Raw genomic sequence first — 17,451 nt, 5'->3', positions numbered from 1 at the left:
TTGCATTTAGCCAACAGAGGGCGCTCTCTCCTCTCCTGCAAAGCTGGAAGGCGTTCTCACGCTCAAAGCCCCGCCCTCAACATGCCCTCCACGTTAAAACACTGCCAATAATTGAAACTTAAAAAAAGAATTGAAACTGAAAACCTGTAACACTCGAAAAAAAGAGTGTAAAAAAATCTGCAGATTGGCATTGAAAAAGACATCACAATACAAAAAAATATGCTTAAAAAAAAGAGGTGTTTTTTTATCTGTATTTTATTTTTCAATACAACCTTTTACAATGCCAATACTTGTTTCAATGTCATTGCAGCTTTTTCTACAATGACAGAATGTCAGTGTTGTGGCTCCATACATTTTTGTCCAACAGGGGGCAGTGTGACCTTACATGTGTGGTAAAGAAAATCAGAGTGAATATGCGCATATCAGTCAACCAGCAGGCGTTACTGTAAAGAAGAAGAAGCATTAAAATGTCTCCATTGCGCATACAGAGCCACAGGAGACGCAAGAGGACAACGTGGCGACTGCTAGGTAACTTAAGTCAGTATTTGTGTGTCGAACGTGTGTCGAACTACAAAATGAAAACAACTCCCCAAAAAACACATAATGATTAACTATTGGATAAGTCATTTGTGTAGGGTTCACATCCTTTTCCCAGCTTGTACGAAGAATGTTTACATAATGTTTCTTAAAAAAACAACAACATAAAAGTGTAATTGTTTGTATGGTATTAGATTATGAAAACGCTTTGTTGTGTTAGTGATGTGTCGATCAATACATTAAATATCAATCAATACTTGCGATACCAGATGTTTGTGCTTTAAAATGGATTGCCAACTCAAAATATCAATACTTTTGATGCTTCAGTGATTCAAGCGCTAATGATTCAGGTTTGAAAAAGAAGGGTGAAAAATAACATTTTAGCTACAATATTATTTACAAGTCATGTCATTTTCTATGCCTTAATATATTTTACAATGTAGGTATTGACAAGCTTGTGCAATTACTGTGGCTTTTATTTATTAAACATATACTGGCAATTTCAATTTGAATCAGCCAGTATTATAAAATTGCACGTGTTTGACCTCAAATTAATACCGGTAAATCAATTTCTCTGATGTCATGTATTCTTTAGGAATCTGAGTTGGCATACTTTTTGTGTTTGTATTTTTTAGAATTAACACACACATTAGGTGTATCTGCACAAAAGTATCTGTATTGAATTAGTAAGATGGATCAGAAACTAAATCTAATCAAACATCATTCTTTTTTGTGACTAAGATGAGGATCAGATTGGATTTTATGACCAATTCATGCTGAAATGAAAGCAATTCCCAAGGGTCAACATACTTTTTCTTTCAACTCTATACAGTATGCATATACACACCTTTATATGTTTCTAAAAGTGTACATATATACATTAGCTGGACAGAATTACAAAGCAATGAATGTAATTACCTTTGAGTTGAATGTTTTTCTGTATTGTACATGTGAAATGTTGTATCCATGGCGAGTCTAATTCTATGTTATTAGCTGCCGTTTTTCTTTGGGTGGTTGTTATTGTTCAGGGACACAAAGTTGGGTGGTCAGGGGAGGTTTTGGCTCAATGCAAAGCTAAAGCTACTCATTTATGGCTCCCACTGCAGTCTCCCGCTTCTCAGGTGGACGCCTTGATTTGTTCACAGTGCATTTCATTAGGGGCAGCAACAACACTGTCAGGGGGAGACATTCCTGCAAAAAAGTAATGCTCATCATCTCTCGGAGGGGCTTTATATACATATAAATAAAACATGCAACGATGCAATGAAAATCTCATTACAATGTATTCAGAATGTGTTTCACAACACAAATATCCCTACAGAATATCCAGTTGGCAATAGAGCGGGGAAGGGGGGTGGGGTGTTCTTCAATACCCCCCAAATCAAACATTTTCACCAAGATACACACACTTACCAAAATGGATGCATCCTGAATGCAAAACATATCTATAAGTTATAATAAATAAATAAAACTATCCCCAATACAAATACTTGCTATTCAATCAATATTTAGTGCAACTACTGAAAGAAATTTAAAAAAAATTCATTTTTTTTTCTTTCACAAAAAAAAAGGTAAAACTGTGGAGCCCTACATACTCACGGTTCGGCACCCGCAGATTCACCTATTTATTATTATTTATTTAAATAAAAACTATTTTGTGAAATTTATAAATATGTTTTTTTTATTGTATTGGAGCAAGCATTTTTTTTTTACATTTAAACAATAAAAAATACCTTACCTTTTTTGTTGTGGTGTGATGGCATCAGTGGATGATAAATGCTATGTTAATGCTAGCTTTAGTTCAGTGCTGAGTTTGTGTATTTTACAATGGGCATATTGTTTGACTACTAAGCGGTCCTTGCGTACGTTGTTTAACGTCAGGCACATTGTTGAACAGCTAAGGGGGGTCCTCGTGCCAGTATTTACAGAAGTAGTCGCGGTAGTTACAACTGTGCGATAATCTCTTTCCTAATTCCACTGTGGTTCGTAGCGCTGTACGGAGCACCTCCGGGAGTCTTCACGATCTGAACTGGAAACGGGCAGTTCATCGTCTCAACTACCGCCACGTGAGCATTCGGCATCGCTCGGCTTCGCTCGGCTTCGCTCGGCTTCGCTCGGCTTCGCCCGTTTTCAAGGTATGTTCGGCTTAGCTTACTTTGCTTGGGTGTTCAAACTCGGAAAATGAGTTCAAACTCCAAGGCATTTTTTACTCCGATTTTTTGGTTGAAGTCCGAAATGTACGAGTTCCGAGACGTTCAAACTCCGCGGTTCCACCAGTGAGCTTCAGAGACATTTGTTGTCATTAGCCATAGTGAGGACAAACAGAGCCAAGTTAAAGTCAACATTTGTCTTTAATCTGAGGTTAAGGCAATCCATTACAAAGCTTTTCACAAACCACAGCATGACAACAATCATGTCCAAGTCCTGGTTTGGAAATTAATCAGCATGCAAGTCAAGAGACCTGGAGAGGTACGGCAACCAGCCGGGATCAAAAACAGGAGTGTGTGGTACGGAAAAGCCGGACAGTACGGCAGTGGTTCAGTCGTGTGTGATACGCCGACTCCCTCTAGTGGTACCCAAAACAATCACTAAATTTGATCTTCAAACTGTTCATGTTATCTTTTTTTTTTAAATCCAGTACAGTACAATTATTAAGTACTGTTCAGTTGTATTTAATTTTAAGGTTCAATACATTTGCATTTAGTGTTTTCAACCATTTTATATGATTTTGATTTAACTCTTTGCATAGGAAGTGTTTTTATGAAAGTAGTACTTGCTTTCAAACATTCAAGAACCACCATCGTACGGTATGCGTGTGAAAGGTGAACAGAGCAGAGATGCGACATGCTCCATCCGGCTACTTCTCTCCAAAAGCAACATGGCCGACACGCTCATCGGCTCAAATGAAGGTTGACTTGCCAACTTTGTCGACACACTCGCATGCACAAGGTTCTAGAATTGCCAAATGATTTTTGCCACAGGATGTTCCAAATGTGGGCCTTATGTACACAATGACAGCTTGGAAGAAGAAGAGAAGATGAAGGACCGACATCTTCAGACATACAATGAAAATATATTCCTTCATTTAATGCTTTGTAGTTGCATAAGTGTCAAATCGCTCATTACAGTCTCTATGGCAACATAAACAACAATAGTTGCATGTTTGAGTTAGTGGTGGATAAATAACGGTGAGGCAGTGAATGAAGCAGAAGACACATTTTCATTGCAAGAAAAAATATGCGAAGCATTCGGAATGATCGAGATTTCTTCATAAATTGCTCATAAAATCTTCATTTACGTCACGCAGTTTAAATACCGTGCAAACAATTATGTCTTCATACTTTTATGGTACGCAATATAAATGTTCACATTGCAGATTGGAATAAAATATGTGAACCCCGAGGGCTTAGACTTTGGTCTCACCACAGGCTGATGAACAGAAAAGCTTTTAGAGATACTTTTGATTCCAATTTCGACTTAATGCAAGTTGACAATTCATAATGGTCCATCTTCTTAGAGGGCTTTTGTGCCAGGCATGGTTCACATCGGGTAATATCGCTTGAGAATACAAAACTGAAAACTGATACGTACCTTATCTACGGCAGTGCAGCTTTAACCAACCCCTCCAATCTAATAAGGTTGACTGACTCCAATTAGCTCTTGTAAAAGTCATAGGATCAGGGTTCACGTATTTGAAAGTACATTATTATGAGTAATTCATAATTGATTAATAATTGAATAACTGAATCCTCATCCCAACTCTACCCTCACTGTCATGTATTCTTTATCCTATGGGTAGAACGGCTATTATTAGTGCAGTGCTGATGACCTGAGAGAGGAGTTGAGGCCAGTCTATCTTATAGTGCCCCCAGGTGGCCAAGGTGGGCCACAGCATTCACTTGATGCAATGTGAAAAAATCTTGGGATACGCTTATTGATTTGTCTTAATTATATTATTTAATTCCCTTATGCAATGAGAAATGATAAGAGAATCATTAATAAATCTGGCAGATTATAGAACCGAAATTTCTCAATTAAATTCAGTTCGCCTTCTTACCCTGCGTTATGACCGTTTACAAGGTGTGGTCGATGAACGAGAACATACTGAGTGTGTGGTAGTATTGTGACTTAGATGGGAGCACACTCATAAGAAATTTATGTAGAAATATCGGTCTATATATATATATATATATATATTTAATTGACCTGCTTGAATGGATTTTTGTGGAGGTATTCTGGTCACAATTAGGCGTGTCCTCATTTCACAACCGGATTATAACAAAGGACCAATCATATCACATCCATTATCCAATGAATGAACAGAAGTGAAGTGTTCCTTCGGGCAGCAGCAGAATGACACTGCCTCAAAAAATGTTACAACAATGAAACTATCACATTTCTGTCAATGATCTTGTTATTTTGTCACCAAAAGCAACAAGTGCTAACTTTAGCAACAGCCACAGTTGAATTGTAAACAGGTTCTTGACAAGGCGCAGCCAAACTGTTGATTAATATTCATCGTATAAGTGACGAGCAGGAAGTATCAAAAGTCTACAAATGTGTATGAGACGTCTGCATTGCTCAACTGTTTGATCCTCAGCCGCAGTTTTTATGTAGCACAACAACACGTGACCTGGCTAAATGAATTTGGATATGTTTCCATATTTTTAGGCACATTTGGATCAAGTGACTGAGAGAGATTGAATAGAATCATGTCGTGAAAGCAAATTTGTGAAATGCAGCGGTACCCCGCTCCCACCAATGACACAACGTGTTTGAAAAGACTCCGCCATTGGCTTGATTGGACCGTCACATGCTAGGTTTTGTGGACAAATGTCTTGTGTGACGTTGTGGTGCGTTCGAGTCTATCTGTTTGGGAAGTTTGACAAGGAGTGCTGAGTGTGGGTGTACTGTATGGATGCAGACGAGTCCGCAAAATTTGAATGGCGCCAGCTGGATTCTTGCGGGTTGTTGTTGTTGCCAGGTGTGCTTAGTGAAGGAGCATTTTGCGTAGTAACTGGTGACAAACTGCTTGTTAGTGGCCACTAAACCCAGGTCATGACTCATGAGACAGTCTTTGGGGGAGCGAGAGAGCTGGTTGGTTAATCCATTGACTTGCTGATTGATTACACTCTAAAAAAACAGCTGGATCAACAATATCCCAAATTTGAGACCGACCCGCTAATTAGGTCACTTTGATCCAACTTTCTGGGTTGTCCATATGCAAAACAACATCATTTTCCAAAATGACCCGAAAGTTGGGTCAAATTGACCGAAATAGTGGATTGGTCCCTTGTGAACCACCAAACTGGGTTATTTTTAACCCAACTGTTTTTAAATTGTAGTCAGCGGATCAGTTGCATGGTTTGGTGGGTTAGTCAATTGGGTGATTCATTAATCAGTTGATTGATTGGTCTGGTAGGTTACTCAATGAATTGGTTAGTTTGGTAGATTGGTCAATTGCTTGGTCAATGTATTGGTTGGTTGTTTAGTCAAATGATTGGTTGGTTAGTTGGTTGGTTAATTGATAAGAAAATTGCTTGGTTGGTTATTTAATGAAGTGATTTGTTTGTTGATTTGATTGTGATGGTAGATTGATCAATTGTTTGGTTAGTTGATTACTTTGATTGGCTGTTATTAGGTCAATCAATTAGTTGGTTAATTGATTAGTTAATTCATTAGTTGGTTGCTAGATTGATTGGTTACTGGTTGGTTGGTTGGTTAGTTAACTCATAAGTAAATTGCTCGGTTGGTTATTTAGTCAATCAATTGGTTGGCTGGTAAATTGATTAGTCAGTTGGTTGGACTGGTAGATTGATCAATTGGTAGGTTGGTTAGTTGACTACTTCATTGATTGGTTGTTTAAGTCAATTGATTAGTTGGTTGTTAACTGATTAGTTACTTTGTTGTTCGGTTGCTTGGCTGGTTGTTGGTTTGGTAAATTGGTTACTTAATCAGTATAGGATTCTAAATTAATTAGTGTTGGCGTTTAGTGTTGGTTTGGTAGGTTGTTTAATTGATTGCTAGATCGTCGGTTAATCACTCATTAGTTATTTTTGGTTTCGTAGATTGATTGGTTCGTTGGTTGAATAGTCAATAAATTGGTTTGTTTGTTTAGGTAGGTTGGTCATTTGATTGTTTATGTGGTTAGTCAATCAGTTGGCTGGTTATTGTGTCATTTGGTTGATTGCTTAATTGATTAGTCAACAATTTCATTGGTTGTTTGGTAGTGTTCCCCTATTTTTCTGGTGGGTGTGTTCGCTGGTGGCGGTCACGTGTTTTTTGTTGCTCATTCACCTGCCTGGCGGCAAATGGCTCGCTAGCGGCCACTTGACCCATGTGTGAGGATTGTCAGGACGTTGTCTTAAGCTGACAACAAGTCGTGGCTTAAATTTTCACACCTCGTTCAAAGCAGCTGTCCTCACCATCGTGAATTTATTGTCCTCAAAAGAATGCCCCTTCTTTTTCAAGACGTAAATGAGCTGGATCGAAAGACGCCGCTCTTGTGTTTTGTGTAAGGGGTTACTTGGCCTCTCTGATGTCGAGGTCTCTCAACTCCTCACTACACCAAATTTGCAGGTTGGAATTTTGTGCTTGGAATTTTGTTCTTGATACAATTTTTGACAATTACCATGACCTGGAGGCTTGAAAATTCACAGACACTGTAATGTCAGCTTCTCGTGTTGGCCGAGGTACCACTGTACTCATCACTATTTGAGGAGTAACTCATGTAATTTGCGTTGAACTGCTGAATGTGGCGGAATAATAACCATGATACGTAGAAAAGTAATAATGTCATTCTTTTTGTATTGTAAAATCAATTTTCACTGTGGGACTGGCGTCACTCTTTCAATGTTGGTTTGGAGTAAAAATGATGGACAGTCGAATGTCCTGGCGTGAATGGACCGGAAACCTTTGGACTGTCCCTTGCCAGCCTGCACTTCGGGGGTGTGGCTTAACAAAATAACATTGAAGTAACATTCGCATTTGCTTTTGTATGAGCAATACAACGATGCAAAGAATGGTGAAATCGTCCTTTTGGTCAACAGGAACATTTAGCTTATTCTTAACATTATAACCTTTGTGCTTTTGCCTTGGGTAGTAATTAGTGCAATGCTTTGATATTAGAAATATTAGAAACAAGTGAAATAATATTAATATGGCAACAGTTTACAACAACTTGCACTCAAAAATGCTCCAAAACAATCCATAAAACGTAGAATATATATTTTTTCATCACATGCTTTTCTAAATATATATATAATACAGTCCTTATCAAAATAGAAATTGCTATTTTGGGGGAATTTGATCAATATTACAATAAGACAAGCCATAAAATATAGGATGGAAACCTACAGGGAAAATATGACTTTAACCCCTACTGTCTAAAAGCCCACCCCTAAACAATAAATGCAATAAACCAGAACACATCCTATTTTTTCTAGACACATCCATTGCAAAAGGTATCACAAACATGATACAAGATGGCACATTCTAATAATATACTTACGCCCAACCTTGCCCTGTTTTCTCGCTATCCGTGACATCATTCTCCACTTGGACAGCAAACAATAAAAGCTCCTTGTTGAGCTCCTCCAAATCTCAAGCTGTTCCACAAAGGAGTCTCGTCATCTCTCCTTGCTTTCACTCCTAATTAGTAGGCCGTTCCCTTTCCAAGGAAATCGAGTGAGTGGCTTCACACAGCGTTGCTTTGGGAGCGATCGCCGGGCGAATACGGCGGCGGCGAGACGTGGTTGGGTTTGATGGCCCTGCTCTTCATGTAAGAGATGAGCTGGTCGGGGATCTCGGCCAGGACGTCCTTGGCCAGCCGGGCCATGCTCAGGACGTGGTTGCCTGTGCGGTCCATGTAGTCCCTGAATGGGACGAACTGGTAGCGGAGGAGAGAAAAAAAAATAGTCAGGAGAACAACAAATCACCGGGGGTCCCTCCATTCGCTTTTTTTTACAATATCCAAATATGCAGCCATCCATTTTCTATGGCGCTGGTCCTCATTACGGTTAGTTACTTAACCCTATAAAGCCAAATGTATTTTATTAACTCATTTGCTCCCAAAAACTTATTATTAAAATATGTTCTATTTTAAATTGTTTTAAGTGTCCCAAAGACGTATATATACTTTTTTAGTTTTTTTTTTTTTTTAATGCTAGAGCATACAGAAGGCTTAGAAGCAGTCTCTGAACTGCAGAGAACAGTTGAATCAATGGTAGTTATTACAAAAACGGCCAGCAGGTGGCAGCACAGTATAAGAGATCAATCAGGCCACGTTGCAAACAAGCTGTTTTCCCTACAGTTTAAAACAGATATGTGAATAATGATGAAACTTAGCTATATTCTAATGCGAATTGCTGCAGAACGGAAACAGATAGAAAATGATTTTTTTTCCTGATGAAAGAAGAGACTCTAATATTTATTTTGGTAGGTTCCATGTTTTTATTGCAATAATATTCTGTGGGCCTTGCAAAATCAGCCAAAATCCAATAAAACAGCTGGGAGCGAAGGAGGTTGCTTCAGTGAAAATGGCTGGGAGTGAATGAGTTAAATACAAGACATTTTGAGCCCTCTATTTCATGAGTATATTTTTCCCCCCCATTAAAACCCTGACATATATGATCTGACATGCATTGCACGGATAATCCATTGAGGGCAGTATCACCCAGTTGATGACTTTTTAAGCAACCTTGCAAGATCGCCCCAATTGAGAAAGGAGTGACAACTGTACTTATTAATAGTGGGGAATGTTCTTTCTGATTTTTGGAAATACTAATATGTTTGATGTCTTTTATTATATTTTTGACCGTTGTAATTGTACAAATTTAAAGCATTGTGACCGGATGTATCAAATATGACACACATCAAAAGTCATATGTAGAAGTTGATAAAACAATTTTTTTGTTTGTTTGTTCAAAAGGACCAATAAATACTCTATTTACAAAGAATTATTAAGACAGGCTGGGTAAACCCTGGACTGGTTTTTCAGCCAATATTACGGCACACACAGACACATAGCGAATCCGTTTTGAAAACCATAAACATAATGTTGCAAATAAATGACTAATTTCCACCTGTACAATGTCTCTCTCAGCCAATTTTCCACGTGAGGAGATCCGGATGTCATCTCCATCCAACTCCACCATGGCTGCAAAAACAAGAACATCAGTGAGCACCTGTAGCTAATTACACGTACTGAGCAAATCACTACCTAATGACATCCGATGCAAATATTTGGCTTTTTCAAAGATGATAATGTCACAGAGATCTTCATTTCACTCTTAATTTATTTACGCCGCATCCAAACCGCCAGCTGTTTTAAATTGTTTTTGCCTCTCGTGTAATAAATGAGGTAACCATTTCAACTCATTATCCCTCTTGTAATGCTGCGTGCTGGTGAATATGTATACGCTGATTCTGTTTCTCCTCCAGTTATTTAATTTGGACATTGTGACATTATGGCAGCTGATTTTCTCCTTATATCACTATTGGTAGATTACTATTACCATTTTTACTTGGCGACTGGATTAGGCCTCTTTGGCACACATAATTGGGTAGGTGAGTAAGGCTTGAGCTAGGCCACTTAATTATGTGTGCCAATGAGGCCTAATCGAACATGTTAGGGGATGGTGGGCGTCACTGATTGGCTGACTCACCGTCAAACTCAGCTTGTCCGACTCCAACAATGATGATGGACATGGGTAGTTTGGCCGCCTGTGGTGAGTGACAAGAGCAGTCAGTCGCACAGTAAAGGTCCTAAATTGGGGTGTCGAATTGTAGATTCTATCACAGTGGTTCGTAAAACATGGACGTTTGAAGTGATGGAATTGGAAGTGTTAGTGGAACCAACCTTGGATATTTTACTATTATGTTTAAGACATTAAACAGGAAGATGGACACACAGTATGTTTCATTGAGGCATTATTTTGAATCCCACTGGAGTTCTAGGCAGTCCTTGCCTATTTTCAGCAGCCAATCATATCACAGCAGGGCGTGTCCTGCCGAGAATGTGGGATTCATAAAGTCTTGACTACTTTACTACTCTCTGAGTTCATCAGTAGCTTTGTGCACAGGACAAAGAGTATATGAGTAGTGTTATTTGGTCGGTCTGACACTATTCGGAATCTTGCGAATCAGGCCCTTAGAGTACTACAACATAACCCATCATGCACTCCTGCCACGCCTGTCAACAGCTCCCGAGAGAAGGAACAGTTACAAACAATAATAGACACGCAGAAAGGAGAGAAACATGAATGATAGATGAGATCTTAAAGGTTTCTTGGCTTCGTTTCAGAACGCATTATAGCGCAGTTAGGCTGAAGTGTCCAGGGGCCTGAAAGAAAATACATTATTGAGTGATAGGGGCCCTAAAGTGGAGGCTTTACAACCACCAATAACTGTGCATATTTCCATTATGTGGATTTTTAAAACATAAATTAAGAGACTCATTTAAGTTAAAACATTGTAAATATGTAATTATTGTAGTAAAGTGCCAGAAGTCCTCGCTTGAGCACAAGGCTTGGCAGACTTTTACGCTCAAGGGACACGTTTGATTAAAAAAAAAAAAAAAAGACAGATGTGCCGGCTCATTTATAAATGAGGTAAAGAATAAAAGTGTATGTAAAAGAATGTAGAGTATTATTTATCCTGTGGTGATGCAGACAAAACATTCTGTAAAAACGTGTTGTTACGTCATCTTCCAAAACTCTTTTTCAAAGGTCTTAGAGCAGAGGTGGGCAATCTCATATTAAGGGCTGCTTAATTTTTAACATGAAGCATCCTAATTGGACGTGTGCACATTTGTTTGAAATTGTAAATTAAAACTTGACCCTAGTTCCCACAGATATATACATTATTATCATAAAACATATATGAAATTGCCAAAAATGTCAGAGAATTTAATAAAAAATGGCAGAAAAGAAAATATGAAAATGTGAAAAGTAGCTATAAAATGCTGAAAAACAAAAGAGGAAATCCCCAAAATTACGTTATAATAGGTAAAATGTAATTTAAAATTGAGAGCAAAAAAGGCAGAAAAAATGTACTAGGAAGGAGAGATGCAGAACATTACAATATGTCCGTAAAATTGCCAAAAAATGTCGGAAACTTAACAGAATAGCAGAAAAGTCTAAAAATGTATGAAAAATTACTCAAAAAAAGACCAAAGAACAAAATCTAAACGGAAGACGAAAGGTAGAAGAAAATGAATCTCAAACTATTGGATGTTGCATATTTTTCTGTCATGGTGCAACTCTAATTAGCTCTTGGGCCCTCAGTAAGTTAGACTAACACTAACGTAAATGTATTTGGCATTAAATGACCTCTGCCTTAAAGAAACCTTTAAGTCAATACACTATTAACACATTAATTTCGACACCCTTAATTGAAATATAATTTGTAGTCTTTTCAGTTTAAATTCCTTTGCACACGATCTTCATGAATTCCATCTAACCTGTTGTGTCCTGTAAATGAATGATGTATGCTTGTAGTAGAAAGACATTTACAGTGATAAAAGTAGGTCAGGCTTCCTTTCCGAGGGGGGCTGAGGCGGGCGGGAGCGGTTGGTGGGGGGGTTGCCTGTTGACGGTGGGTGGTTAAAGTCCAAGGTGTTATCCACCCTCCATCTCCTCCATCCTTATTGATCCTCAACCTCTTACGTTTGCATTTATAGCGCTTGGCCCTGGACTGACGTACTTTCTTTCTATGAGGCATTTACATACGTAGATAGATAGAGAAGATGCTTCGAAAGCAAACAGAGATGAAATATTCAGCCTGTGGCATTTCTGACTTGGCCTATGCTTTTTCAGCAGCTGGAAAACCAGGGTGGGGACATTTTGTGCTCGAGGGTTACATTTGATTTTGAAAACACACAACTGACCACTGGTATCAAAATCTGCAATACAGTTTTTTTTCTCATAGCTGTTTTTGTCATTTGTAATCCGGGTCCATTTGGGTTTGAATTCATTTCTACATGCAAACACGCCCATAGGGTCCAAAAGACATCTTATCATCTGCAATGTTAAATTTAGAAAAACATCAAAGATAGCGTGAAACCCTACAGGCTGCCTTCCTAAATATGTGAATATATTAGTCGGATCTGAATCAATATCTCAGCGCTAAATTAGCATCAGAAATGCCTTGTCATAGGAACACACACTCGCAGGCGCACGCACACACAAAGAGGAAGCAGGAAGGTCGAGTTCCAGGTGAAGCAGCATGACGTTCAGAGACGTTGAGCAGAGCAGCAGACAAGATCTTAAAAGGAAGGTGTGGCTGTTCCAATGGTTTGATTAACAGTCGCAAATTCCCTTTAAACCCAGTCTGCTGGGGGTCTACGGGAGGCCTGCCGCATGCGACGTGATATCTGACCCCTCGCTCCTGATCGCGGGGAATGTTGACTATTTGTATGTCCCTTTTATTAATGCAGGTATAATCTTACCCGCACAAGCAATTCATTGGATGATCTCATATTTTTGGATTGGGCTTCAGACATGCTGTCATCGCCTCGCTTTTTAGTCCGTGTTAACGCATCACTGGACGAAAGAGACATCAGTCATTGTAGCAGCACTTCTAATTATTTCAATGTCACTCAGTGTGTTTACAAGTAAGACCTGTTATGAATGAATGTTAAATTAGGGACAGAGGATGGATAGAACTTTGAAACATAGAACATTTGTCATAAAGTGCTACTGGAACATGAAAAATATGAGAAATGGCCAGTCAGAGTGGATACTGTTTATCTTTTGGGGACAATCGTGACTTTCAAATAATTGGATGCAACTGATGCCAACGCCGTCTACTACAAACACTAGCATTCTAATTGGGTGCCATCTTTTCAAACAAATTCCCTTTTGTTAGTGTATATGAATCTATTAAAGTCTGATTGACACGTTGGGCTCTCTGGTGGTCTCGATAAAAGGGTACATACAAGACAAGCAGCAGAAAGCGGAGCAGGAAACCCGGAACAGAGTTCCAATCTGCTGCGAGTGGACGGCAAAACCCTGAAAAGTCAAAGAAAGCTCGCGGGCGCACTTACGTTGACGATGGCCTCCTTGGTTTGAGACATGTCGGAAATCACGCCGTCGGTGATGATGAGCAGCACAAAATATTGCGAGCCGTCCTGCACCGCTGCCGCGTACCTGAGGGAGAGACCGAAAACTTGAAATCTTCTATAGCGCTTCGACGAGCACATATTGGTAGCTATGCTAACCACTAGCACACTGTTCTGCCATGTATGGCAATAATGTTAAAGGGGAAGTCACCCCCCCACACATTTTTTGACAATAATATGTTTTATGCAGCCCCACTGGTGTAAATACGGCATTCTGGTTAATATTGCATTAGTGGAATATGAGTTAAGCATCAAAGTCCAACCGTTTTAATTCATCTCAGTGGGCGGCCATTTTGCCATTTGCTGTCAACCAAAGATGACATCTATGTTGCTCATGTCTCAGGTAACAACCAATTAAAGCTCAGCTTCAGAAAACAGGTGAGCTGTGATTGGTGGTTGCCTGAGCCCTGAGCAGCTGTGATGTCATCTTCAGTCGACAGCAAGTGGCAAAATGGCCGTCCCCTGGTATGGGTAAAAATGGCTGGATTTTGCTTCATAACTCTGATTTCACTAATTTAATATTAATAAGAATGTCATGTTCAGACTAGTGAGGTAACATATAACAAATTATTGTTAAGAAATGTTTAATAAGGTTGACTTTCATTTTTAAAACCTGCACAGCTCTGGGATGAATGATTCCAAATAGAAATGATGTCAAGTTTTGTTTTGAAAGTGGACCAAAAAGGTTTCCAATATGTTCATGCACATGCACAAATGTAAGATGACACACAAAACATAATGAATAAAACATTCCTCGTCACACATCAATTACTTTCCCCATGCCATACAAGCCTAATATGGAATGTAAATAAGTGAAATGTGCTGTAACGCTCCGTGTCTCCGAGGTCTTTCCAGACACTTTTAGCAAAGCCAGCGGAGACGGCGCACAGTAAGTGTGGCCTACTTTCATGGCCTCGTGCTGGCTGCCTTATGAATAATTGACTCAACTGTTTATGCAAGCGCTGCAGTATTTTATATTCTCATTTCCTGAAAACATTTGAGGATGGACAGCGGGACAAAACCAACAATGGGGAGATCCAAGGGTGGGTCAGCATATTTGAATGGACGCACACGCGTTCAGCAGCAAGAGCGATAACAAGGAAGTGGCATTGGTGGTCCTGGGGCAGCATGGTAGTCAAGTGGTTAGCGCATCTGCTCACAGTTTCAAGAGACTCTAAATCGAAATCGGCTTTGTATCCGAAAACACATTTTTTTATTGCAAATGTTTGCGTGCATATTTCTTGACAGAGACTCTCAACGCTTCGCCTTTTAGCCACAGGTACATACAGTTGATGGAATCTTTCTGTGTCTAAAAAACATCACTTTACAGGAAAAACAAATGTTGCATCTATTATGGCACCATCAAAGAGAGCATGCCATGTTCAACACTTAAGAATGGTCAATAGTTCATAAAAATGACAGACCCACGTGGGCACTCACCAATGGTATCTTTTTGTGAGAAAATATGACATTAACCAAATTTGGCCATAGAAGGTTTCAGCCCAATGTCAGCATTGTGCCTTGAGATGCATTCACAAATTGAGAAACGACAGGAATTCCAGATTGCCACCACATCCTTGGTGATGCCACGAAACAGCATTTATGAGCTCATTTATAAAAACTGCATGAATTATTTACTAAATTTGTCCTACAATGACAAAATAATGCAACAATACTGCTATTATGCAATAACCAATATATTGGGAAGAAACTTGTATACATTTTGCTAACGAATTCAACTTTCAAGTTGATCAGCATTTATACAAAACTTGATATATTGGGAAACAAACTTTATGAAATATTTTGCTAAAAATGCTGAGTATATCACAATACATGATCAATATAAAGGGAAAAAAATTCATTCATTTATTTGAAATGTTTTGCGACACATTTCACAAATTGAAATATGCTTCATTTTGCACATTCAAGCCTTTACTTATTTAATGCACTGATTTATAAATGATATCCACATTTTAGATGTAAATGTTTTGCTGAACCGTGTGATCTGTTGCTAGGGAGACCATAGACCAGATGTTCTCAAAAATAACCATTCCCCCCTGCATCATTACTTATGTCGCCCACGCATAGCAATAATGGAAAGTGTCTCATAATATTTTCATTCACACATTCAACATTTATTTGAATTTGATGACTTTATATACGGCAAAAGCGCATTTTTAAATTAAACCATGTTATGACACTGCCTAATGGTGCCACATTTTACATCAATAAGGCATGCTTATAGCACAGTCAATCATCTTCCATCTCAATATGTAGCATGGCCAGAAAATCCATTGCATGATAATTTCCTCATTTGCAAAGCTTGTTAGAGTGAATCAAGCACGTGGTGTGCTCCGTTGCATTAAAAGCTCACTTATTGTGCGTGTGCGAAGCCTCCAGCTTTGTTGCGTGTAAAATGGAGCAGTTTTAAACTTTAAAACTAAAGGGAAAATGTAAAAAATAAATACAAATGTAAACTAGCAAAGGCAAATTCTGGAGAAAGTGCATGTGAATGCCGAACTATTGAATAAAGCATGGGAACATTAGAATGATATTGAATAATGGAAGATGTGGAATGATATTGGTGAAGAATGTATAATATGTTGGCAAACAATATATAATAATTGAATGTTATGGAATGCAACTGAAAGATATAGAATGCTACAGAATGGTACTGAATGAAAAATATGGAATTATATTGGTGATATTTTTATTTAGAAATGTGGAATGATATGGAATGATACTGAAAAATTTGGAATCATGTGGAATAGTATTGAATGATATGGAAAAAATATGGAACGATATGAAATTATATTGTTGAAGATTTTGCAGTATTTCATTAAAAATGGAATTATATGGAATGATACTAAAAATATAGAATGATGTGGTATGATATTGGTGAAAAATGTGGAATGATATGGCATGATACTGAAAAATATGGAATGATGTGGAATGGTATTGAATGATTTTGAACAATATGGAATGATATTAGGGCAACCGTGTTCTTTTTTCATTTATAGGATCTGACAAAGGTGAATAAGTACACTCCTCACATTTGATCTTTTGCTGGACAACACTGAAGAAATAACACTTTGCTACTGTGTAAAATAATTAGTGGAGCTAGTGGAATAGTGGAATTATTGTCTCCTCAAATGAACACACAGCCGAACCACTGGCAACAAAAATGAGTACAGCTCTAAGTGAACATTGTCAAACCTGCTCCAATTAACCATTTTCCACCTATGGTGTTACATAACTCGTTAGTGTTACAAGAAGGTGTGAGTGGGGAGCAGGTGCTAGTCACTGGGAGTTTGATATAGTAAAAATCTCACTACGATGCATTAAATATTGAGTCGGCACAGACACAAAGACCTAAAATGGGGACAGAAAATCACAATGTCACGTGGATTTTATTCCTGGGTTTTCCCATATTCACCAAAATGATGGTTTCGTTAATCCCATTGACCTATTGTACCAAACGTAACTGGAGGGTTAAAGTATGTCTCCCTGTCTGTTGAAGATGGCTTTGAATGAAGGTATAAATGAGTGATATGAATGATCGCTGTTACCTTGCAACATGATTGACAACAGGAGCAAAGTTGGTGGGTCCGTACAGCTGCACCGTCTTAAGGCTTTGATGGTACGCGTCCAGAATCCCCTCCATGCCGTTGCAGTAAGGGTTCTCGATGTTGCCATTCTGGTAAAAAGATCATACAAAATAAAATATTAAAAGCATCAGAGGTGAGCGGAAACTTTGGGGTTCCTGACAGCAGCAAAGGATGTTGGAACACACC

The 17,451-nt window shown here is 38.6% G+C and overlaps 1 protein-coding gene and 1 long non-coding RNA gene across 3 annotated transcripts in view; one reads left to right on the top strand and one right to left on the bottom strand.

Annotated features, from left to right (window-relative positions):
• The first annotated feature begins 425 nt into the window (after positions 1–425).
• Positions 426–10,438, top strand: LOC147178898 (uncharacterized). The gene is made up of 3 exons (XR_015094054.1): positions 426–528; positions 2,528–2,672; positions 9,641–10,438. It is a non-coding gene; the product is annotated as an uncharacterized LOC147178898 (long non-coding RNA).
• Positions 2,870–17,451, bottom strand: part of cpne5a (copine Va) — an 87,306-nt gene continuing 72,724 nt past the window's right edge. For both annotated transcript variants that reach the window (XM_086068236.1, XM_086068237.1), the window contains 5 exons: positions 17,227–17,354; positions 13,583–13,685; positions 10,203–10,260; positions 9,621–9,694; positions 2,870–8,425 (listed from right to left, as the gene is read on the bottom strand). In XM_086068236.1, coding sequence (XP_085924362.1) covers positions 8,234–8,425; positions 9,621–9,694; positions 10,203–10,260; positions 13,583–13,685; positions 17,227–17,354 — 555 coding nt within the window. In that variant the 3' untranslated portion in view covers positions 2,870–8,233. The remainder of the gene's footprint in view (positions 8,426–9,620; positions 9,695–10,202; positions 10,261–13,582; positions 13,686–17,226; positions 17,355–17,451) is intronic.

The sequence above is a fragment of the Leptonotus elevatus genome, chromosome 2, assembly GCF_054856555.1.
Source record: "Leptonotus elevatus isolate MCC_2025b chromosome 2, RoL_Lele_1.0, whole genome shotgun sequence".
NCBI classification, from domain to species: Eukaryota; Metazoa; Chordata; class Actinopteri; order Syngnathiformes; family Syngnathidae; genus Leptonotus; species Leptonotus elevatus.
The sequence above is the reverse complement of the archived record's forward strand: the minus strand, read 5'-3'. Positions and strand labels throughout refer to the sequence as shown.